Source organism: Vigna unguiculata, chromosome 5 (genome assembly GCF_037176805.1).
Source record: "Vigna unguiculata cultivar grain cowpea cultivar isolate G323 ecotype 2 chromosome 5, ASM3717680v1, whole genome shotgun sequence".
NCBI lineage: Eukaryota > Viridiplantae > Streptophyta > Magnoliopsida > Fabales > Fabaceae > Vigna > Vigna unguiculata.
In genome coordinates, this window is record NC_140796.1 from 43,635,001 (window position 1) to 43,660,156 (window position 25,156).

General features: G+C 44.9%; 3 protein-coding genes across 3 annotated transcripts; all 3 read right to left on the minus strand.

Annotated features, from left to right (window-relative positions):
- Positions 1-5,136: 5,136 nt before the first annotated feature.
- LOC114175159 (uncharacterized) lies at positions 5,137-6,366 on the minus strand. The gene has a single exon (XM_028059929.2). It carries the CDS (start codon positions 6,364-6,366, stop codon positions 5,137-5,139), a length of 1,230 nt encoding a protein of 409 aa, XP_027915730.2.
- A 5,959-nt stretch (positions 6,367-12,325) lies between these two features.
- LOC146886469 (uncharacterized) lies at positions 12,326-13,555 on the minus strand. The gene has a single exon (XM_085673460.1). The coding sequence runs from the start codon at positions 13,553-13,555 to the stop codon at positions 12,326-12,328; it is 1,230 nt and encodes a 409-aa protein (XP_085529586.1).
- A 5,959-nt stretch (positions 13,556-19,514) lies between these two features.
- On the minus strand, positions 19,515-20,744 carry LOC114184670 (uncharacterized). Its single transcript, XM_028071985.2, has one exon. It carries the CDS (start codon positions 20,742-20,744, stop codon positions 19,515-19,517), a length of 1,230 nt encoding a protein of 409 aa, XP_027927786.2.
- Between the last annotated feature and the right edge of the window lie 4,412 nt (positions 20,745-25,156).

A 25,156-nucleotide genomic window follows, 5' to 3' on the forward strand; every position in this document is an offset into this window, starting at 1 on the left:
ACCTGCATCATCACCTGCTCACATGTACCGCGTACACGATCATCGCCAAACACAAGCAGATAGGGTGAGCTAACAGTTGAAACACACAAAAATATACCAAACATACATATACTTGTATAAACGATACAGATAATATAAAATAACACAAACTCTTTCTTTATACTACATGTCCACAACCATATAGAATATCAATTCATTTCCCACAGAACCTTACTCAATTTCCATCACATGGCCACCACCATGTACAACGATGCACCTAGTGGAAGACTCGTTACCTTCCCTCCACATGGCCACCGCCATGTATATTAAGTACATCAAGGAACCTCGTTCCATTTCTTTCACATGGCCACAACCATGTTAGTAGTGTTCTACCTCTTCTAGTAAGTATCTAAAGGTGCCTTGCTGCCACACCTATCGGCCACAACCGATAGAGCACGTGCGAAAATCATGCTACGGATCACACACCGTAACGCCAGGTGGAGTTCCCAAATACGAACATAGTCCGTAACGTCCCAGGACTACCAAACTCGTCAACAACCACTGAGGAGGGCAATCCATTGGACCCATCCGTACTGTCCACAACCAACACACTCACACTGGCACACTCGCCAACCCGAGCCACAACTCAAAGTTCCTCGTGTTCATCCGCTATCCCGAGCCACAACTCGAGGGAAGTCATTCCGGGCTACAACCCATAGAATGCCACGTGCTTAACCCCTATCCCGAGCCACAACTCAAGGATACGTTCTGGGCCACAACCCATGGAACACCAGCAAGCCCACCAAGAAGATATTTCAAAAGCCATGTAGAACACCTCTCACAAGTTTCATCTCGACTTATAACCACAGCAGATACATCTCCTTTAGCCGTACCTCTTCGCCCTTGCTTGCTTAAATAGAAACTTTGTTTAACCATTACAGCCCACCTCTCATAGCTAGACCCCCAACGTGTACAAGCATCCAGAACCATTGCAACCTACGTGTTCTCGCTTAAGCGAGCTCATGCTGGCTTGGGCGATACTCTCGTTCGCCCAGAATAAAAGTGCCTCATCTAGGCGACGAGTTCCTCAACACCACAAACCTTCCCTCGCGATCTCGCTTAGGTGAGAGGGTCTCGCCTGGGCGAGACGTACTTTCGCCCAAAGCAACCATCAACCTCGCTTGCGCGAGTTGTTCAAGCAAACCACACAAATGCCTGCGATTTCTCGCTTAGGCGAGTCTCACTCGCCTAAGCGAGATGAGCCCTCGCCCAAACTCCAAAACTCTTCGCCCGAGCGATGGCCACGAGCAAGCAGAGGATACGCGTCCCTGCATATCTCGCCTAGGCGAGCCTGACTCGCCTGAGTGAGAATTGCAGGTTTTGACACTGATTCACGCACGCACATTCTGCACTAGTAATCCAACACACTCCCAAAATATGCCCATCCAATTTGATCACATTGCAAAACCAAAACAGCATACTTTAGACACATTGAAACCTATAACCCCAAAATTTCACAACAGCAGCACACTCAATACAAAATACCCTTCATACACATGTAATTAGGTAAAATCCCAATAGAACAGTACTCAACACCCAAACCCCCAATTCACCGCATAGAGAGCACGAAATTCATAGCATTATATCATCACAATCATTCAAATTCAACCAAGCATACAATTTACAGGTTTAGCTCCCCTAACCTAGAATTTCCTCGCTTAAAACTTGATTTTTGGGAACCTTTCCCGGAACACCAATGCCCTCTCTTAGCTTCTCTCCCAAAGGCTCTGGATCGCTTCAGACCTCACTGTTCACTCTTAATTTTTGCACTTCCTCTAAGCTTCTCAGAAAACAGCCTTCCAAAACCCTATTCTCCTTTCAGATTTTGCCTTTTATAGGTCTTACTAATTTGTTAATTAAAAAAAACGTGAATTAACTTTGATTTCTATTCAAGGCCCATCACTTAATAGTTTTTCAGCCCCTTTTTTAGCTACCCCCTTCTGCTAAGGTCTCTCTCATCTATTCATATTCAGCCATACAACCTTTTAGCAAAAAAAGAAGTTAAATTTGAGTCCACCTGGTTCAAACCCACACCATGCCAAAGTAGTATCAACTCTAAACCATCAGGCCAACCCATGTTTCTTGCTAACACATACAATTCCAACATTATCTCATACTGAGTGTGGCCCAACATATTATAAAAACTTTAATAACAAAATACACATAATTGGCATTCTTAGGACTCGAACCCAAGTCCTCACACACAATCAAAGTACTCTCAACCATTTGAGCTAGTACTTTTCCACGTCATACATAAAAGAAATTAATGTCATAAATGCACTAGCCTCCCGCATTTATTATTTAATTAATTAAATTCGCAGGTTTTACATTACCTCCACCTTTAAAATTTTTCGTCCTCGAAAAAGAGAACTTACTAGTGAAAAGATGTGGATAAGTCTTCCTCATGACATCCTCCATCTCCCATGTCATTTCCTGAGTTGCCTTATCCCAGAGCACCTTCACCGTTCTGATCTCCTTCCCTTTGAGTTGCTTCACTTGAGAATCCAAGATTCTCACCGGTCCAACTCCCATAGTCAAATCCTCACGCACTTGTACATCATCCTGCTCCAGCACATGACTAGGATCTGCCACGTACTTCCTCAATTATGAAACATGGAAGACGTTGTGTAGATTTGCCAAGTGTGGTGGCAAGGCAATCTCGTACGCGGCTGGTCCGATCCGTCTCGTAATCTGATACGGGCCAATGAACCGAGGAGTCAACTTCCTCGATTTCAGAGCTCTCCCAATACCTGCTGTAGGTGTGACCCTGAGGAACACATGGTCACCAGCCTCGAACTCGAGTGGCCTCCTTCTCTTATCGGCGTAGGATTTCTGCCGACTCTGGGTTGCTCGCATTCGATCCTGTATCACTCTTACCCTCTCGGTAGTCTGCTGTAGGAACTCTGGCCCGAGCACCACAGATTCTCCATCCTACTTCCAACACAGCGGAGTTCTGCATCTCCTACCATACAGTGCCTCATATAGTGCCATCCCAATGCTGGAATGGTAGCTATTATTGTACGTGAACTCCACCAAGGGCAACAAATCACTCCACGTACCCAGGTGATCCAACACACAAGTCCTCAGTAGATCTTCCAGTGATTGTATGGTCCTCTCAGATTGCCCATCAGTCTGAGGGTGATATGCCGAGCTCATTCTCAGCTGCGTGCCTAAGGCATTCTGCAAAGACTGCCAAAACCTGGATGTGAACCTTGGATCCCTATCCGACACAATACTCGCTGGCACACCATGAAGTCTAACGATCTCCCTGACATATAACTTTGCCAACTTATCTAATGTCATCTTCTGATTTATCGGTAGGAAATGAGCACACTTCGTTAATCTGTCTACAATAACCCAGATCGAGTTATGTCCTCTCACAGACCGTGGCAAGTGCGTGACAAAATCCATGGAAATGCTGTCCCATTTCCACTAGGGAATGTCAAGAGGCTCCAACGTACCACCCGGCCTCTGGTGCTCAATTTTCGCCTTCTGGCATACTAAACAAGAGGCAACATAGTCGGCTACATCAGTCTTCATACCCGTCCACCAGAACGTCGCTTTCAAGTCCTTATACATCTTAGTCATACCTGGGTGTATGCGAAGACAACTCTTATGCCCTTCATCCAAGAGCATCTTTCTCAAAACCTAACTGCGAGGTACACACACCCTCTCTCTGAATCTCAGGATACCATCTCTGCCCATCCTAAAGTCTTTTCTCTTCTCGGTGCCTAACTCACTCACAATCTGCTGCAATTCTTGATCTTTACCCTGTTCCTCCCTGACTTCATTCAAGAACTCATTAGTGATTTGCAACATACTACACCATATGTGATCAACACCTGTGTACAGATTCAAGTTCATATCTCGCAGTTTCTCTATAAGCTCCAACTCCATCATCATAGCAGACATATGAACCCTCTTCTGACTCAGAGCATCAACAACTACATTGGCTTTACCTGGATGGTATAGAAGCTCGAAATCATAATCTTTTAAATACTCCATCCAACGCCTCTGTCTCATATTCAGCTCTTTCTGATCAAATAAGTACTTCAAACTTTTATGATCATTGAACACTTGAAACTGCGAACCATACAAGTAATGCCTCCACGTCTTGAGAGCAAAAACTACCGCAGCCAACTCCAAATCATGCGTAGGGTAGTTCTTTTCGTGTACCTTCAGCTGGCGAGATGCATAAGCAACAGGTCGTTTCTCTTGCATCAACACACACCCCAAACCTTGGTAGGAAGCATCACAGTACACTTCAAACCTCTTGGCTGTGTTTGGGATAGCTAAGATAGGTGCAGTGGTCAATCTCCTCTTCATATCCTCAAAACAAACCTCGCACTCGTCTGTCCAAGAAAAGGGTTGGTCCTTCCTGGTGAGTTGAGTCAATGGACTCACCATCTTGGAGAATCCTTCCATAAAGCGCCTGTAATACCCTGCCAGGCCCAAGAAACTTCTCACCTCAGTCACAGTTTGCAGGCTTTCCCACTTCAACACCGTTTCAATCTTTGCTGGGTCCACCGAGATTCCTTGAGCTGAGATCACATGGTCCAAGAACTGCACCTCATCAAGCCAAAACTCACACTTCGATAGTTTCCCATAAAGCTTATGCTCTCTAAGTACCTCCAATACCACTTGCAGATGATCTACATGTTCTTCTTTACTCTCAGAATATATCAGCATGTTGTCAATGAATACAATGACAAACTGATCCAGATACGGTCGAAATATCCTATTCATGTAGTCCATGAATATAGCAGGCACATTCGTCACTCCAAATGACATCACTACATACTCATAGTGCCCGTAGCGAGACCTGAATGCAGTCTTCTGCACATCTTCTGGTTTGACGAAGATCTGATGGTATCCAGACCTCAAGTCAATCTTGGAGAACACAGCTGCTCCCCTCAACTGGTCTAGTAGATCATCAATCCTCGGCAACGGGTACTTATTCTTAATTGTCAACTTATTCAGTTGTCGGTAGTCAACACACAACCTGGAGCTGCCATCCTTCTTTTTCACAAGTAAAACCGGCGCCCCCCATGGCGACGCACTCGGTCGAATAAAGTTCTTCTCAAGCAGATCCTCAATCTACTTCTTCAGCTCCGCCAACTCAGCTGGTGCCATCCGATATGGTGCCATAAATACTGGGCCAGCCCCAGGGATGAGATCAATGGTGAAATCCACATCCCTGCTTGGTGGTAACTCTGGGATTTCATTAGGGAAGACATCGGCATATTCATCTACCACAGGAATCAAACTAATCTTCTCTGCAGTACTCTTCTTCTCCATCTGAGCTACTATCATAAAACATGTAGCCCCTGCCTCAATCTCTTTCTCTGCCTGATTGGATGATATCAATTCCAGTCCTTCTGCATCTGGAAACACCACCCTACGTTGCCCACAATCAATCACCACATGGTTGCTGGCCAACCAATCCATACCCAGAATGACATCTAACCCCTCCATTGGTAAGCATATGAGATTGACCTTGAACCTGCGGCCTGCCACCTCTATAGGGCATCCCACACAAACAAACGTGGTGGATACCTCTCCAGATGTTGGTGTCGCGACTATCAACTTGCACGCCAGCTCTCGCATCACTAAACCGATCCTCCTCACACATTCATTGGATACGAATGAATGGGTAGCTCCCGAGTCATACAACACAACAACCTCATGGTTAAATAACAAGCAAGTGGTTTGTACTAAGTTACCTGGCTGGGCGACCTCGGTAGTCGTCAAGGCAAAAACACGACCAGGGGCTCTAGGTCGATCCCCTACTGGTTTCTTCGCTGGTGCACCTCCAGCTAGTTTCTTATTCGGGCAGTGCCGTGCAAAATGGCCCGTCTGATCACAAACGTAGCACTTGCAAGTGCTACCACCACCACCACTAGAACTGCCTGAGGGTTTTGGACAATCCCTTTGATAATGCTCCCCACCACAGTTGTAGCACTGTAGTTTCCTAGCCGACCTCTGTGGTCTATCATACGGCTTCTTTTGCTGCCGTAAATCAGAGGTCGTCTTCTGTGGTCGAGCCCCTTTGTTGGGCCCCATTTCCAGCTGCTTTACGGCCTTTGCCTGCTCCACTAAAACTGGGAACTCCTTGATCCGGAGAGGTACAATAAAGCGGCGGAGCTCGTGTTTCAGCCCGCCCTCATATTTCTGACATCTCCACTCCTCGATAATAGTAGGTGTGTAGAACCTGGCCAAATACTCGAATTTGTTTGTGTATGCCTGCACAGTCAGGTTCCCCTGTTGGAACGTGAGGAATTCTGCCTCCCTCTCATGCTTGGCACTAGCTGGAAAGTATTTCTCCATAAATCTCTCCCTGAAGGAAGTCCATGTCACCTCCTCCCCCTAGTCTGCATGAGCTGCTGCATGTCTGCCCACTAGTATTCTGCATCGGCTATCAACAAGAAGGATATAAATGACAGTTTTTGAGCGTCTGTGCAATCAATCACCCGGCAGATTTTCTCGCACTCCTTAAGCCAAGCATCGGCTTCACCTGGAGAAGATTTTCCCACAAATTTTGAGGGCTTATACCTCATAAAATCCTCCACAGACATTGAACGTGTGGGTGCTACCACGGCTCGAGGTTGCGCTGCAATGGGCTGCATCGCATCTACCATCCGATGTATCGCCTGCGCGATCTCATCGGCCCAGCATTATTCCTCCTCCTATTTGCCATAGCTTGAGCACGCCACATATAACTGTTCACATCAAACAGCTTGGTTAAAACTACATACTAAAGGTCAGATAACAAACAATGATCATAATGATCTCACAAGCACACACACACGGTAAGCTCACTCCACACAGACCCCAAAAATCATTTTGAAAACAATTCTATGATACCAAATGTAACATCCCGACCGGATATTACGAATTTAATAAAATAAAATAGAAAATATTACGCCAGCATCATTTATTAAAAATCTCCTTTAATAGTAATACCTCGTTTCCCAAAACACGGGAAATGTAAAAGTTCATTAAATTACCAGAAAATCCAGAAATACAAAACTGTGAGTTTAATCAAATAGGCCATGAGCCTTTACATCATATTTCAAAAGAGAATGACAAAAACGTGAACATAAATATTCCCCTAATCATCCCCTCTCCACAGCTAAGTCTCACCAGCTCCACCTGCATCATCACCTGCTCACATGTACCGCGTACACGATCATCGCCAAACACAAGCAGATAGGGTGAGCTAACAGTTGAAACACACAAAAATATACCAAACATACATATACTTGTATAAACGATACAGATAATATAAAATAACACAAACTCTTTCTTTATACTACATGTCCACAACCATATAGAATATCAATTCATTTCCCACAAAACCTTACTCAATTTCCATCACATGGCCACCACCATGTACAACGATGCACCTAGTGGAAGACTCGTTACCTTCCCTCCACATGGCCACCGCCATGTATATTAAGTACATCAAGGAACCTCGTTCCATTTCTTTCACATGGCCACAACCATGTTAGTAGTGTTCTACCTCTTCTAGTAAGTATCTAAAGGTGCCTTGCTGCCACACCTATCGGCCACAACCGATAGAGCACGTGCGAAAATCATGCTACGGATCACACACCGTAACGCCAGGTGGAGTTCCCAAATACCAACATAGTCCGTAACGTCCCAGGACTACCAAACTCGTCAACAACCACTGAGGAGGGCAATCCATTGGACCCATCCGTACTGTCCACAACCAACACACTCACACTGGCACACTCGCCAACCCGAGCCACAACTCAAAGTTCCTCGTGTTCATCCGCTATCCCGAGCCACAACTCGAGGGAAGTCATTCCGGGCTACAACCCATAGAATGCCACGTGCTTAACCCCTATCCCGAGCCACAACTCAAGGATACGTTCTGGGCCACAACCCATGGAACACCAGCAAGCCCACCAAGAAGATATTTCAAAAGCCATGTAGAACACCTCTCACAAGTTTCATCTCGACTTATAACCACAGCAGATACATCTCCCTTAGTCGTACCTCTTCGCCCTTGCTTGCTTAAATAGAAACTTTGTTTAACCATTACAGCCCACCTCTCATAGCTAGACCCCCAACGTGTACAAGCATCCAGAACCATTGCAACCTACGTGTTCTCGCTTAAGCGAGCTCATGCTGGCTTGGGCGATACTCTCGTTCGCCCAGAATAAAAGTGCCTCATCTAGGCGACGAGTTCCTCAACACCACAAACCTTCCCTCGCGATCTCGCTTAGGCGAGAGGGTCTCGCCTGGGCGAGACGTACTTTCGCCCAAAGCAACCATCAACCTCGCTTGCGCGAGTTGTTCAAGCAAACCACACAAATGCCTGCGATTTCTCGCTTAGGCGAGTCTCACTCGCCTAAGCGAGATGAGCCCTCGCCCAAACTCCAAAACTCTTCGCCCGAGCGATGGCCACGAGCAAGCAGAGGATACGCGTCCCTGCATATCTCGCCTAGGCGAGCCTGACTCGCCTGAGTGAGAATTGCAGGTTTTGACACTGATTCACGCACGCACATTCTGCACTAGTAATCCAACACACTCCCAAAATATGCCCATCCAATTTGATCACATTGCAAAACCAAAACAACATACTTTAGACACATTGAAACCTATAACCCCAAAATTTCACAACAGCAGCACACTCAATACAAAATACCCTTCATACACATGTAATTAGGTAAAATCCCAATAGAACAGTACTCAACACCCAAACCCCCAATTCACCGCATAGAGAGCACGAAATTCATAGCATTATATCATCACAATCATTCAAATTCAACCAAGCATACAATTTACAGGTTTAGCTCCCCTAACCTAGAATTTCCTCGCTTAAAACTTGATTTTTGGGAACCTTTCCCGGAACACCAATGCCCTCTCTTAGCTTCTCTCCCAAAGGCTCTGGATCGCTTCAGACCTCACTGTTCACTCTTAATTTTTGCACTTCCTCTAAGCTTCTCAGAAAACAGCCTTCCAAAACCCTATTCTCCTTTCAGATTTTGCCTTTTATAGGTCTTACTAATTTGTTAATTAAAAAAAACGTGAATTAACTTTGATTTCTATTCAAGGCCCATCACTTAATAGTTTTTCAGCCCCTTTTTTAGCTACCCCCTTCTGCTAAGGTCTCTCTCATCTATTCATATTCAGCCATACAACCTTTTAGCAAAAAAAGAAGTTAAATTTGAGTCCACCTGGTTCAAACCCACACCATGCCAAAGTAGTATCAACTCTAAACCATCAGGCCAACCCATGTTTCTTGCTAACACATACAATTCCAACATTATCTCATACTGAGTGTGGCCCAACATATTATAAAAACTTTAATAACAAAATACACATAATTGGCATTCTTAGGACTCGAACCCAAGTCCTCACACACAATCAAAGTACTCTCAACCATTTGAGCTAGTACTTTTCCACGTCATACATAAAAGAAATTAATGTCATAAATGCACTAGCCTCCCGCATTTATTATTTAATTAATTAAATTCGCAGGTTTTACATTACCTCCACCTTTAAAATTTTTCGTCCTCGAAAAAGAGAACTTACTAGTGAAAAGATGTGGATAAGTCTTCCTCATGACATCCTCCATCTCCCATGTCATTTCCTGAGTTGCCTTATCCCAGAGCACCTTCACCGTTCTGATCTCCTTCCCTTTGAGTTGCTTCACTTGAGAATCCAAGATTCTCACCGGTCCAACTCCCATAGTCAAATCCTCACGCACTTGTACATCATCCTGCTCCAGCACATGACTAGGATCTGCCACGTACTTCCTCAATTATGAAACATGGAAGACGTTGTGTAGATTTGCCAAGTGTGGTGGCAAGGCAATCTCGTACGCGGCTGGTCCGATCCGTCTCGTAATCTGATACGGGCCAATGAACCGAGGAGTCAACTTCCTCGATTTCAGAGCTCTCCCAATACCTGCTGTAGGTGTGACCCTGAGGAACACATGGTCACCAGCCTCGAACTCGAGTGGCCTCCTTCTCTTATCGGCGTAGGATTTCTGCCGACTCTGGGTTGCTCGCATTCGATCCTGTATCACTCTTACCCTCTCGGTAGTCTGCTGTAGGAACTCTGGCCCGAGCACCACAGATTCTCCATCCTACTTCCAACACAGCGGAGTTCTGCATCTCCTACCATACAGTGCCTCATATAGTGCCATCCCAATGCTGGAATGGTAGCTATTATTGTACGTGAACTCCACCAAGGGCAACAAATCACTCCACGTACCCAGGTGATCCAACACACAAGTCCTCAGTAGATCTTCCAGTGATTGTATGGTCCTCTCAGATTGCCCATCAGTCTGAGGGTGATATGCCGAGCTCATTCTCAGCTGCGTGCCTAAGGCATTCTGCAAAGACTGCCAAAACCTGGATGTGAACCTTGGATCCCTATCCGACACAATACTCGCTGGCACACCATGAAGTCTAACGATCTCCCTGACATATAACTTTGCCAACTTATCTAATGTCATCTTCTGATTTATCGGTAGGAAATGAGCACACTTCGTTAATCTGTCTACAATAACCCAGATCGAGTTATGTCCTCTCACAGACCGTGGCAAGTGCGTGACAAAATCCATGGAAATGCTGTCCCATTTCCACTAGGGAATGTCAAGAGGCTCCAACGTACCACCCGGCCTCTGGTGCTGAATTTTCGCCTTCTGGCATACTAAACAAGAGGCAACATAGTCGGCTACATCAGTCTTCATACCCGTCCACCAGAACGTCGCTTTCAAGTCCTTATACATCTTAGTCATACCTGGGTGTATGCGAAGACAACTCTTATGCCCTTCATCCAAGAGCATCTTTCTCAAAACCTAACTGCGAGGTACACACACCCTCTCTCTGAATCTCAGGATACCATCTCTGCCCATCCTAAAGTCTTTTCTCTTCTCGGTGCCTAACTCACTCACAATCTGCTGCAATTCTTGATCTTTACCCTGTTCCTCCCTGACTTCATTCAAGAACTCATTAGTGATTTGCAACATACTACACCATATGTGATCAACACCTGTGTACAGATTCAAGTTCATATCTCGCAGTTTCTCTATAAGCTCCAACTCCATCATCATAGCAGACATATGAACCCTCTTCCGACTCAGAGCATCAACAACTACATTGGCTTTACCTGGATGGTATAGAAGCTCGAAATCATAATCTTTTAAATACTCCATCCAACGCCTCTGTCTCATATTCAGCTCTTTCTGATCAAATAAGTACTTCAAACTTTTATGATCATTGAACACTTGAAACTGCGAACCATACAAGTAATGCCTCCACGTCTTGAGAGCAAAAACTACCGCAGCCAACTCCAAATCATGCGTAGGGTAGTTCTTTTCGTGTACCTTCAGCTGGCGAGATGCATAAGCAACAGGTCGTTTCTCTTGCATCAACACACACCCCAAACCTTGGTAGGAAGCATCACAGTACACTTCAAACCTCTTGGCTGTGTTTGGGATAGCTAAGATAGGTGCAGTGGTCAATCTCCTCTTCATATCCTCAAAACAAACCTCGCACTCGTCTGTCCAAGAAAAGGGTTGGTCCTTCCTGGTGAGTTGAGTCAATGGACTCACCATCTTGGAGAATCCTTCCATAAAGCGCCTGTAATACCCTGCCAGGCCCAAGAAACTTCTCACCTCAGTCACAGTTTGCAGGCTTTCCCACTTCAACACCGTTTCAATCTTTGCTGGGTCCACCGAGATTCCTTGAGCTGAGATCACATGGTCCAAGAACTGCACCTCATCAAGCCAAAACTCACACTTCGATAGTTTCCCATAAAGCTTATGCTCTCTAAGTACCTCCAATACCACTTGCAGATGATCTACATGTTCTTCTTTACTCTCAGAATATATCAGCATGTTGTCAATGAATACAATGACAAACTGATCCAGATACGGTCGAAATATCCTATTCATGTAGTCCATGAATATAGCAGGCGCATTCGTCACTCCAAATGACATCACTACATACTCATAGTGCCCGTAGCGAGACCTGAATGCAGTCTTCTGCACATCTTCTGGTTTGACGAAGATCTGATGGTATCCAGACCTCAAGTCAATCTTGGAGAACACAGCTGCTCCCCTCAACTGGTCTAGTAGATCATCAATCCTCGGCAACGGGTACTTATTCTTAATTGTCAACTTATTCAGTTGTCGGTAGTCAACACACAACCTGGAGCTGCCATCCTTCTTTTTCACAAGTAAAACCGGCGCCCCCCATGGCGACGCACTCGGTCGAATAAAGTTCTTCTCAAGCAGATCATCAATCTACTTCTTCAGCTCTGCCAACTCAGCTGGTGCCATCCGATATGGTGCCATAAATACTGGGCCAGCCCCAGGGATGAGATCAATGGTGAAATCCACATCCCTGCTTGGTGGTAACTCTGGGATTTCATTAGGGAAGACATCGGCATATTCATCTACCACAGGAATCAAACTAATCTTCTCTGCAGTACTCTTCTTCTCCATCTGAGCTACTATCATAAAACATGTAGCCCCTGCCTCAATCTCTTTCTCTGCCTGATTGGATGATATCAATTCCAGTCCTTCTGCATCTGGAAACACCACCCTACGTTGCCCACAATCAATCACCACATGGTTGCTGGCCAACCAATCCATACCCAGAATGACATCTAACCCCTCCATTGGTAAGCATATGAGATTGACCTTGAACCTGCGGCCTGCCACCTCTATAGGGCATCCCACACAAACAAACGTGGTGGATACCTCTCCAGATGTTGGTGTCGCGACTATCAACTTGCACGCCAGCTCTCGCATCACTAAACCGATCCTCCTCACACATTCATTGGATACGAATGAATGGGTAGCTCCCGAGTCATACAACACAACAACCTCATGGTTAAATAACAAGCAAGTGGTTTGTACTAAGTTACCTGGCTGGGCGACCTCGGTAGTCGTCAAGGCAAAAACACGACCAGGGGCTCTAGGTCGATCCCCTACTGGTTTCTTCGCTGGTGCACCTCCAGCTAGTTTCTTATTCGGGCAGTGCCGTGCAAAATGGCCCGTCTGATCACAAACGTAGCACTTGCAAGTGCTACCACCACCACCACTAGAACTGCCTGAGGGTTTTGGACAATCCCTTTGATAATGCTCCCCACCACAGTTGTAGCACTGTAGTTTCCTAGCCGACCTCTGTGGCCTATCATACGGCTTCTTTTGCTGCCGTAAATCAGAGGTCGTCTTCTGTGGTCGAGCCCCTTTGTTGGGCCCCATTTCCAGCTGCTTTACGGCCTTTGCCTGCTCCACTAAAACTGGGAACTCCTTGATCCGGAGAGGTACAATAAAGCGGCGGAGCTCGTGTTTCAGCCCGCCCTCATATTTCTGACATCTCCACTCCTCGATAATAGTAGGTGTGTAGAACCTGGCCAAATACTCGAATTTGTTTGTGTATGCCTGCACAGTCAGGTTCCCCTGTTGGAACGTGAGGAATTCTGCCTCCCTCTCATGCTTGGCACTAGCTGGAAAGTATTTCTCCATAAATCTCTCCCTGAAGGAAGTCCATGTCACCTCCTCCCCCTAGTCTGCATGAGCTGCTGCATGTCTGCCCACTAGTATTCTGCATCGGCTATCAACAAGAAGGATATAAATGACAGTTTTTGAGCGTCTGTGCAATCAATCACCCGGCAGATTTTCTCGCACTCCTTAAGCCAAGCATCGGCTTCACCTGGAGAAGATTTTCCCACAAATTTTGAGGGCTTATACCTCATAAAATCCTCCACAGACATTGAACGTGTGGGTGCTACCACGGCTCGAGGTTGCGCTGCAATGGGCTGCATCGCATCTACCATCCGATGTATCGCCTGCGCGATCTCATCGGCCCAGCATTATTCCTCCTCCTATTTGCCATAGCTTGAGCACGCCACATATAACTGTTCACATCAAACAGCTTGGTTAAAACTACATACTAAAGGTCAGATAACAAACAATGATCATAATGATCTCACAAGCACACACACACGGTAAGCTCACTCCACACAGACCCCAAAAATCATTTTGAAAACAATTCTATGATACCAAATGTAACATCCCGACCGGATATTACGAATTTAATAAAATAAAATAGAAAATATTACGCCAGCATCATTTATTAAAAATCTCCTTTAATAGTAATACCTCGTTTCCCAAAACACGGGAAATGTAAAAGTTCATTAAATTACCAGAAAATCCAGAAATACAAAACTGTGAGTTTAATCAAATAGGCCATGAGCCTTTACATCATATTTCAAAAGAGAATGACAAAAACGTGAACATAAATATTCCCCTAATCATCCCCTCTCCACAGCTAAGTCTCACCAGCTCCACCTGCATCATCACCTGCTCACATGTACCGCGTACACGATCATCGCCAAACACAAGCAGATAGGGTGAGCTAACAGTTGAAACACACAAAAATATACCAAACATACATATACTTGTATAAACGATACAGATAATATAAAATAACACAAACTCTTTCTTTATACTACATGTCCACAACCATATAGAATATCAATTCATTTCCCACAAAACCTTACTCAATTTCCATCACATGGCCACCACCATGTACAACGATGCACCTAGTGGAAGACTCGTTACCTTCCCTCCACATGGCCACCGCCATGTATATTAAGTACATCAAGGAACCTCGTTCCATTTCTTTCACATGGCCACAACCATGTTAGTAGTGTTCTACCTCTTCTAGTAAGTATCTAAAGGTGCCTTGCTGCCACACCTATCGGCCACAACCGATAGAGCACGTGCGAAAATCATGCTACGGATCACACACCGTAACGCCAGGTGGAGTTCCCAAATACCAACATAGTCCGTAACGTCCCAGGACTACCAAACTCGTCAACAACCACTGAGGAGGGCAATCCATTGGACCCATCCGTACTGTCCACAACCAACACACTCACACTGGCACACTCGCCAACCCGAGCCACAACTCAAAGTTCCTCGTGTTCATCCGCTATCCCGAGCCACAACTCGAGGGAAGTCATTCCGGGCTACAACCCATAGAATGCCACGTGCTTAACCCCTATCCCGAGCCACAACTCAAGGATACGTTCTGGGCCACAACCCATGGAACACCAGCAAGCCCACCAAGAAGATATTTCAAAAGCCATGTAGAACACCTCTCACAAGTTTCATCTCGACTTATAACCACAGCAGATACATCTCCCTTAGTCGTACCTCTTCGCCCTTGCTTGCTTAAATAGAAACTTTGTTTAACCATTACAGCCCACCTCTCATAGCTAGACCCCCAACGTGTACAAGCATCCAGAACCATTGCAACCTACGTGTTCTCGCTTAAGCGAGCTCATGCTGGCTTGGGCGATACTCTCGTTCGCCCAGAATAAAAGTGCCTCATCTAGGCGACGAGTTCCTCAACACCACAAACCTTCCCTCGCGATCTCGCTTAGGCGAGAGGGTCTCGCCTGGGCGAGACGTACTTTCGCCCAAAGCAACCATCAACCTCGCTTGCGCGAGTTGTTCAAGCAAACCACACAAATGCCTGCGATTTCTCGCTTAGGCGAGTCTCACTCGCCTAAGCGAGATGAGCCCTCGCCCAAACTCCAAAACTCTTCGCCCGAGCGATGGCCACGAGCAAGCAGAGGATACGCGTCCCTGCATATCTCGCCTAGGCGAGCCTGACTCGCCTGAGTGAGAATTGCAGGTTTTGACACTGATTCACGCACGCACATTCTGCACTAGTAATCCAACACACTCCCAAAATATGCCCATCCAATTTGATCACATTGCAAAACCAAAACAGCATACTTTAGACACATTGAAACCTATAACCCCAAAATTTCACAACAGCAGCACACTCAATACAAAATACCCTTCATACACATGTAATTAGGTAAAATCCCAATAGAACAGTACTCAACACCCAAACCCCCAATTCACCGCATAGAGAGCACGAAATTCATAGCATTATATCATCACAATCATTCAAATTCAACCAAGCATACAATTTACAGGTTTAGCTCCCCTAACCTAGAATTTCCTCGCTTAAAACTTGATTTTTGGGAACCTTTCCCGGAACACCAATGCCCTCTCTTAGCTTCTCTCCCAAAGGCTCTGGATCGCTTCAGACCTCACTGTTCACTCTTAATTTTTGCACTTCCTCTAAGCTTCTCAGAAAACAGCCTTCCAAAACCCTATTCTCCTTTCAGATTTTGCCTTTTATAGGTCTTACTAATTTGTTAATTAAAAAAAACGTGAATTAACTTTGATTTCTATTCAAGGCCCATCACTTAATAGTTTTTCAGCCCCTTTTTTAGCTACCCCCTTCTGCTAAGGTCTCTCTCATCTATTCATATTCAGCCATACAACCTTTTAGCAAAAAAAGAAGTTAAATTTGAGTCCACCTGGTTCAAACCCACACCATGCCAAAGTAGTATCAACTCTAAACCATCAGGCCAACCCATATTTCTTGCTAACACATACAATTCCAACATTATCTCATACTGAGTGTGGCCCAACATATTATAAAAACTTTAATAACAAAATACACATAATTGGCATTCTTAGGACTCGAACCCAAGTCCTCACACACAATCAAAGTACTCTCAACCATTTGAGCTAGTACTTTTCCACGTCATACATAAAAGAAATTAATGTCATAAATGCACTAGCCTCCCGCATTTATTATTTAATTAATTAAATTCGCAGGTTTTACATTACCTCCACCTTTAAAATTTTTCGTCCTCGAAAAAGAGAACTTACTAGTGAAAAGATGTGGATAAGTCTTCCTCATGACATCCTCCATCTCCCATGTCATTTCCTGAGTTGCCTTATCCCAGAGCACCTTCACCGTTCTGATCTCCTTCCCTTTGAGTTGCTTCACTTGAGAATCCAAGATTCTCACCGGTCCAACTCCCATAGTCAAATCCTCACGCACTTGTACATCATCCTGCTCCAGCACATGACTAGGATCTGCCACGTACTTCCTCAATTATGAAACATGGAAGACGTTGTGTAGATTTGCCAAGTGTGGTGGCAAGGCAATCTCGTACGCGGCTGGTCCGATCCGTCTCGTAATCTGATACGGGCCAATGAACCGAGGAGTCAACTTCCTCGATTTCAGAGCTCTCCCAATACCTGCTGTAGGTGTGACCCTGAGGAACACATGGTCACCAGCCTCGAACTCGAGTGGCCTCCTTCTCTTATCGGCGTAGGATTTCTGCCGACTCTGGGTTGCTCGCATTCGATCCTGTATCACTCTTACCCTCTCGGTAGTCTGCTGTAGGAACTCTGGCCCGAGCACCACAGATTCTCCATCCTACTTCCAACACAGCGGAGTTCTGCATCTCCTACCATACAGTGCCTCATATAGTGCCATCCCAATGCTGGAATGGTAGCTATTATTGTACGTGAACTCCACCAAGGGCAACAAATCACTCCACGTACCCAGGTGATCCAACACACAAGTCCTCAGTAGATCTTCTAGTGATTGTATGGTCCTCTCAGATTGCCCATCAGTCTGAGGGTGATATGCCGAGCTCATTCTCAGCTGCGTGCCTAAGGCATTCTGCAAAGACTGCCAAAACCTGGATGTGAACCTTGGATCCCTATCCGACACAATACTCGCTGGCACACCATGAAGTCTAACGATCTCCCTGACATATAACTTTGCCAACTTATCTAATGTCATCTTCTGATTTATCGGTAGGAAATGAGCACACTTCGTTAATCTGTCTACAATAACCCAGATCGAGTCATGTCCTCTCACAGACCGTGGCAAGTGCGTGACAAAATCCATGGAAATGCTGTCCCATTTCCACTAGGGAATGTCAAGAGGCTCCAACGTACCACCCGGCCTCTGGTGCTCAATTTTCGCCTTCTGGCATACTAAACTAGAGGCAACATAGTCGGCTACATCAGTCTTCATACCCGTCCACCAGAACGTCGCTTTCAAGTCCTTATACATCTTAGTCATACCTGGGTGTATGCGAAGACAACTCTTATGCCCTTCATCCAAGAGCATCTTTCTCAAAACCTAACTGCGAGGTACACACACCCTCTCTCTGAATCTCAGGATACCATCTCTGCCCATCCTAAAGTCTTTTCTCTTCTCGGTGCCTAACTCACTCACAATCTGCTGCAATTCTTGATCTTTACCCTGTTCCTCCCTGACTTCATTCAAGAACTCATTAGTGATTTGCAACATACTACACCATATGTGATCAACACCTGTGTACAGATTCAAGTTCATATCTCGCAGTTTCTCTATAAGCTCCAACTCCATCATCATAGCAGACATATGAACCCTCTTCCGACTCAGAGCATCAACAACTACATTGGCTTTACCTGGATGGTATAGAAGCTCGAAATCATAATCTTTTAAATACTCCATCCAACGCCTCTGTCTCATATTCAGCTCTTTCTGATCAAATAAGTACTTCAAACTTTTATGATCATTGAACACTTGAAACTGCGAACCATACAAGTAATGCCTCCACGTCTTGAGAGCAAAAACTACCGCAGCCAACTCCAAATCATGCGTAGGGTAGTTCTTTTCGTGTACCTTCAGCTGGCGAGATGCATAAGCAACAGGTCGTTTCTCTTGCATCAACACACACCCCAAACCTTGGTAGGAAGCATCACAGTACACTTCAAACCTCTTGGCTGTGTTTGGGATAGCTAAGATAGGTGCAGTGGTCAATCTCCTCTTCATATCCTCAAAACAAACCTCGCACTCGTCTGTCCAAGAAAAGGGTTGGTCCTTCCTGGTGAGTTGAGTCAATGGACTCACCATCTTGGAGAATCCTTCCATAAAGCGCCTGTAATACCCTGCCAGGCCCAAGAAACTTCTCACCTCAGTCACAGTTTGCAGGCTTTCCCACTTCAACACCGTTTCAATCTTTGCTGGGTCCACCGAGATTCCTTGAGCTGAGATCACATGGTCCAAGAACTGCACCTCATCAAGCCAAAACTCACACTTCGATAGTTTCCCATAAAGCTTATGCTCTCTAAGTACCTCCAATACCACTTGCAGATGATCTACATGTTCTTCTTTACTCTCAGAATATATCAGCATGTTGTCAATGAATACAATGACAAACTGATCCAGATACGGTCGAAATATCCTATTCATGTAGTCCATGAATATAGCAGGCGCATTCGTCACTCCAAATGACATCACTACATACTCATAGTGCCCGTAGCGAGACCTGAATGCAGTCTTCTGCACATCTTCTGGTTTGACGAAGATCTGATGGTATCCAGACCTCAAGTCAATCTTGGAGAACACAGCTGCTCCCCTCAACTGGTCTAGTAGATCATCAATCCTCGGCAACGGGTACTTATTCTTAATTGTCAACTTATTCAGTTGTCGGTAGTCAACACACAACCTGGAGCTGCCATCCTTCTTTTTCACAAGTAAAACCGGCGCCCCCCATGGCGACGCACTCGGTCGAATAAAGTTCTTCTCAAGCAGATCCTCAATCTACTTCTTCAGCTCTGCCAACTCAGCTGGTGCCATCCGATATGGTGCCATAAATACTGGGCCAGCCCCAGGGATGAGATCAATGGTGAAATCCACATCCCTGCTTGGTGGTAACTCTGGGATTTCATTAGGGAAGACATCGGCATATTCATCTACCACAGGAATCAAACTAATCTTCTCTGCAGTACTCTTCTTCTCCATCTGAGCTACTATCATAAAACATGTAGCCCCTGCCTCAATCTCTTTCTCTGCCTGATTGGATGATATCAATTCCAGTCCTTCTGCATCTGGAAACACCACCCTACGTTGCCCACAATCAATCACCACATGGTTGCTGGCCAACCAATCCATACCCAGAATGACATCTAACCCCTCCATTGGTAAGCATATGAGATTGACCTTGAACCTGCGGCCTGCCACCTCTATAGGGCATCCCACACAAACAAACGTGGTGGATACCTCTCCAGATGTTGGTGTCGCGACTATCAACTTGCACGCCAGCTCTCGCATCACTAAACCGATCCTCCTCACACATTCATTGGATACGAATGAATGGGTAGCTCCCGAGTCATACAACACAACAACCTCATGGTTAAATAACAAGCAAGTGGTTTGTACTAAGTTACCTGGCTGGGCGACCTCGGTAGTCGTCAAGGCAAAAACACGACCAGGGGCTCTAGGTCGATCCCCTACTGGTTTCTTCGCTGGTGCACCTCCAGCTAGTTTCTTATTCGGGCAGTGCCGTGCAAAATGGCCCGTCTGATCACAAACGTAGCACTTGCAAGTGCTACCACCACCACCACTAGAACTGCCTGAGGGTTTTGGACAATCCCTTTGATAATGCTCCCCACCACAGTTGTAGCACTGTAGTTTCCTAGCCGACCTCTGTGGCCTATCATACGGCTTCTTTTGCTGCCGTAAATCAGAGGTCGTCTTCTGTGGTCGAGCCCCTTTGTTGGGCCCCATTTCCAGCTGCTTTACGGCCTTTGCCTGCTCCACTAAAACTGGGAACTCCTTGATCCGGAGAGGTACAATAAAGCGGCGGAGCTCGTGTTTCAGCCCGCCCTCATATTTTTGACATCTCCACTCCTCGATAATAGTAGGTGTGTAGAACCTGGCCAAATACTCGAATTTGTCTGTGTATGCCTGCACAGTCAGGTTCCCCTGTTGGAACGTGAGGAATTCTGCCTCCCTCTCATGCTTGGCACTAGCTGGAAAGTATTTCTCCATAAATCTCTCCCTGAAGGAAGTCCATGTCACCTCCTCCCCCTAGTCTGCATGAGCTGCTGCATGTCTGCCCACTAGTATTCTGCATCGGCTATCAACAAGAAGGATATAAATGACAGTTTTTTAGCGTCTGTGCAATCAATCACCTGGCAGATTTTCTCGCACTCCTTAAGCCAAGCATCGGCTTCACCTGGAGAAGATTTTCCCACAAATTTTGAGGGCTTATACCTCATAAAATCCTCCATAGACATTGAACGTGTGGGTGCTACCACGGCTCGAGGTTGCGCTGCAATGGGCTGCATCGCATCTACCATCCGATGTATCGCCTGCGCGATCTCATCGGCCCAGCATTATTCCTCCTCCTATTTGCCATAGCTTGAGCACGCCACATATAACTGTTCACATCAAACAGCTTGGTTAAAACTACATACTAAAGGTCAGATAACAAACAATGATCATAATGATCTCACAAGCACACACACACGGTAAGCTCACTCCACACAGACCCCAAAAATCATTTTGAAAACAATTCTATGATACCAAATGTAACATCCCGACCGGATATTACGAATTTAATAAAATAAAATAGAAAATATTACGCCAGCATCATTTATTAAAAATCTCCTTTAATAGTAATACCTCGTTTCCCAAAACACGGGAAATGTAAAAGTTCATTAAATTACCAGAAAATCCAGAAATACAAAACTGTGAGTTTAATCAAATAGGCCATGAGCCTTTACATCATATTTCAAAAGAGAATGACAAAAACGTGAACATAAATATTCCCCTAATCATCCCCTCTCCACAGCTAAGTCTCACCAGCTCCACCTGCATCATCACCTGCTCACATGTACCGCGTACACGATCATCGCCAAACACAAGCAGATAGGGTGAGCTAACAGTTGAAACACACAAAAATATACCAAACATACATATACTTGTATAAACGATACAGATAATATAAAATAACACAAACTCTTTCTTTATACTACATGTCCACAACCATATAGAATATCAATTCATTTCCCACAAAACCTTACTCAATTTCCATCACATGGCCACCACCATGTACAACGATGCACCTAGTGGAAGACTCGTTACCTTCCCTCCACATGGCCACCGCCATGTATATTAAGTACATCAAGGAACCTCGTTCCATTTCTTTCACATGGCCACAACCATGTTAGTAGTGTTCTACCTCTTCTAGTAAGTATCTAAAGGTGCCTTGCTGCCACACCTATCGGCCACAACCGATAGAGCACGTGCGAAAATCATGCTACGGATCACACACCGTAACGCCAGGTGGAGTTCCCAAATACCAACATAGTCCGTAACGTCCCAGGACTACCAAACTCGTCAACAACCACTGAGGAGGGCAATCCATTGGACCCATCCGTACTGTCCACAACCAACACACTCACACTGGCACACTCGCCAACCCGAGCCACAACTCAAAGTTCCTCGTGTTCATCCGCTATCCCGAGCCACAACTCGAGGGAAGTCATTCCGGGCTACAACCCATAGAATGCCACGTGCTTAACCCCTATCCCGAGCCACAACTCAAGGATACGTTCTGGGCCACAACCCATGGAACACCAGCAAGCCCACCAAGAAGATATTTCAAAAGCCATGTAGAACACCTCTCACAAGTTTCATCTCGACTTATAACCACAGCAGATACATCTCCCTTAGTCGTACCTCTTCGCCCTTGCTTGCTTAAATAGAAACTTTGTTTAACCATTACAGCCCACCTCTCATAGCTAGACCCCCAACGTGTACAAGCATCCAGAACCATTGCAACCTACGTGTTCTCGCTTAAGCGAGCTCATGCTGGCTTGGGCGAGACTCTCGTTCACCCAGAATAAAAGTGCCTCGTCTAGGCGACGAGTTCCTCAACACCACAAACCTTCCCTCGCGATCTCGCCTAAGCGAGAGGGTCTCGCCCAGGCGAGACGTACTTCCGCCCAAAGAAACCATCAACCTCGCCTGCGCGAGTTGTTCAAGCAAACCACATAAATGCCTGCGATTTCTTGCTTAGGCGAGTCTCACTCGCCTAAGCGAGATGAGCTGTCGCCCAAACTCCAAAACTCTCCGCCCGAGCGATGGCCACGAGCAAGCAGAGGATACACGTCCCTGCATATCTCGCCTAGGCAAGCCTGACTCGCTTGAGCAAGAATTGCAGGTTTTGACATTGATTCACTCACACACATTCTGCACCAGTAATCCAAGACACTCCAAAAATATGCCCATCCAATTTGATCACATTGCAACACCAAAATAGCATACTTTAGACACATTGAAACCTATAACCCCGAAATTTCACAACAGCATAAATTTGAGTCCACCCAGGTTCGAACCCACACCATGCCAAAGTAATATCAACTTTAAACCATTAGGCCAACCTATGTTTCTTACTAACACATACAATTCCAACATTATCTCATACTGAGTGTGGCCCAACATATTATAAAAACTTTAATAACAAAATACACATAATTGGCATACTTAAGACTCGAACCCAAATCCTCACACACAATCAAAATACTCTCAACTATTTGAGCTAATACTTTTTCACGTCATATATAAAAGAAATTAATGTCATAAATGCACTAGCCTCCCGCATTTATTATTTAATTATTTATTTAATTAATTAAATTCACGGGTTTTACACTTCCCACAGAGAGTTCTCAAGTACTCAGACTTCTCTAACTTCTGTATATGATAATGAAAGCCTACCATCCTATTTATAGAAGCCTATTTAAGAATTAGGTTAAGAATATGAAAAGTTAAGTCACAACTGCCATAGATAATCGATTATCATAAGTGATAATCGATTATCACAGAAACTATTATGAAAATATTTTTCTCGATGTGATAATTTATTATCAATCAGGATAATCTATTATCAGCAAGTGATGTAAGATCCGCGGAATTTAATGAATTAAATAAATAACTAATTAATAAATGTGGGTAGTGGGAGCCTTTATGACATTAAATTTTGTTTTATATGATGTGTAAAAGTACTAGCTCAAGTGGTTGAGAGTACTTTATTGTATGAGAAGACTTGGGTTCAAGTCTTATGTATGTTATTTATTTGTTATTATATTTTTATATATGTGATCTTGTTGTGGAATGATATAATCCTTGAATTATATTCGTTAGTAAGAAACATGAATTGGTTGAATTGGTTGTGCACTTGCTTTGTGATTGAATGGTTGTGTGTTCAAGCCTTGGAGAACCTAAATTAAACTTTATTTTTTGCTAAACTTAGTTTTGGCTTGAATGTGAAGAGTTGAAGGAAACCCTAGAGGAATGGGCAACCTAGAAGTGGCTGAAAAATAGTCCATAATGCACTCATGAATGACAATGAACACTAGTTTTAAATCATTTTCGTTTTTATGCCATTAAACCACATTAAGACCCAATTAAAAGGCCAATTAGTGGTAAGAGAGAGGGTTTAGGTGGTCTGCCATTGTGTTAGCAGAGGAGAGAATGAAATTTGAGAGTTGTAAGGTTTGAGTGAATCGTTGGACTGATTTGAGAAGAGTCAAGGAAGGTCATTGGAATCAAGGGAAACTTTTCAAGTGCCAAAGTTAACCTAAGGAATCCAGGTTAGGGGAGTTTTACCTGTTTTGTTGATATGTGTGATTAAATTACATGATGAATAGCTTGAATTGCATGACCAATCTTGAATTTTGTTCGAATTGTTAAGTTTCTGGAAAAATTCCAAAAACCGCCTCGTGGGCTATGCATGGCCACCAGGCGGCACGTCCTGTTCTTTGTATTTTTGGGTTCCAGCGAGGAACCGCCTGGCGGTAAGCTCCCGACCGCCAGGCGACATAAAGCTTTTCACCAATTTTCTGGGTTTTGGATGAAGGGCCTGGCGGTGACTGTTGTACTGTCAGGCGACGCGAGCGATTTTTATGATTTTGGGGTTCTGGGGTGTTTTTGATCGGAGGGAAATCCTGTGATAGTTTTTAAGTGATGATATAATGTTGTACTTCTATGAATTAAATATATTTGAGGGAAAAATTGAATGGAACAGTGGAAAGGTGACTTAGGGTTGGAAATTGGGGTTCTATTGTCCAAATGAAGAAAAATTAGGAGTTTAGCTGCATTGGAAAGAGTAAGTGGATACATTGGAATGGGAATCTTGTACTAGGGAACTGGAAAATCGATTGGAAATAGTGCTGTGTGCAGAGGTTAGGGGTCGCAGAACATGGAGGAAATTGGAGATTTCTGGAAACTGCAGGAACCGCTTGGCGGTACCGTGACTACCGCCAGGCGCCACACCAGAGTTGCAGGATTATGTGTTTTGATGAATTGAGGAAAACCATTTGGGGTTAGGGAGATATAATTGTGAGATTGGGCATTTGATTGGAAGTAGCCCAAACTGTAAAATTGTTGTCAAAGTC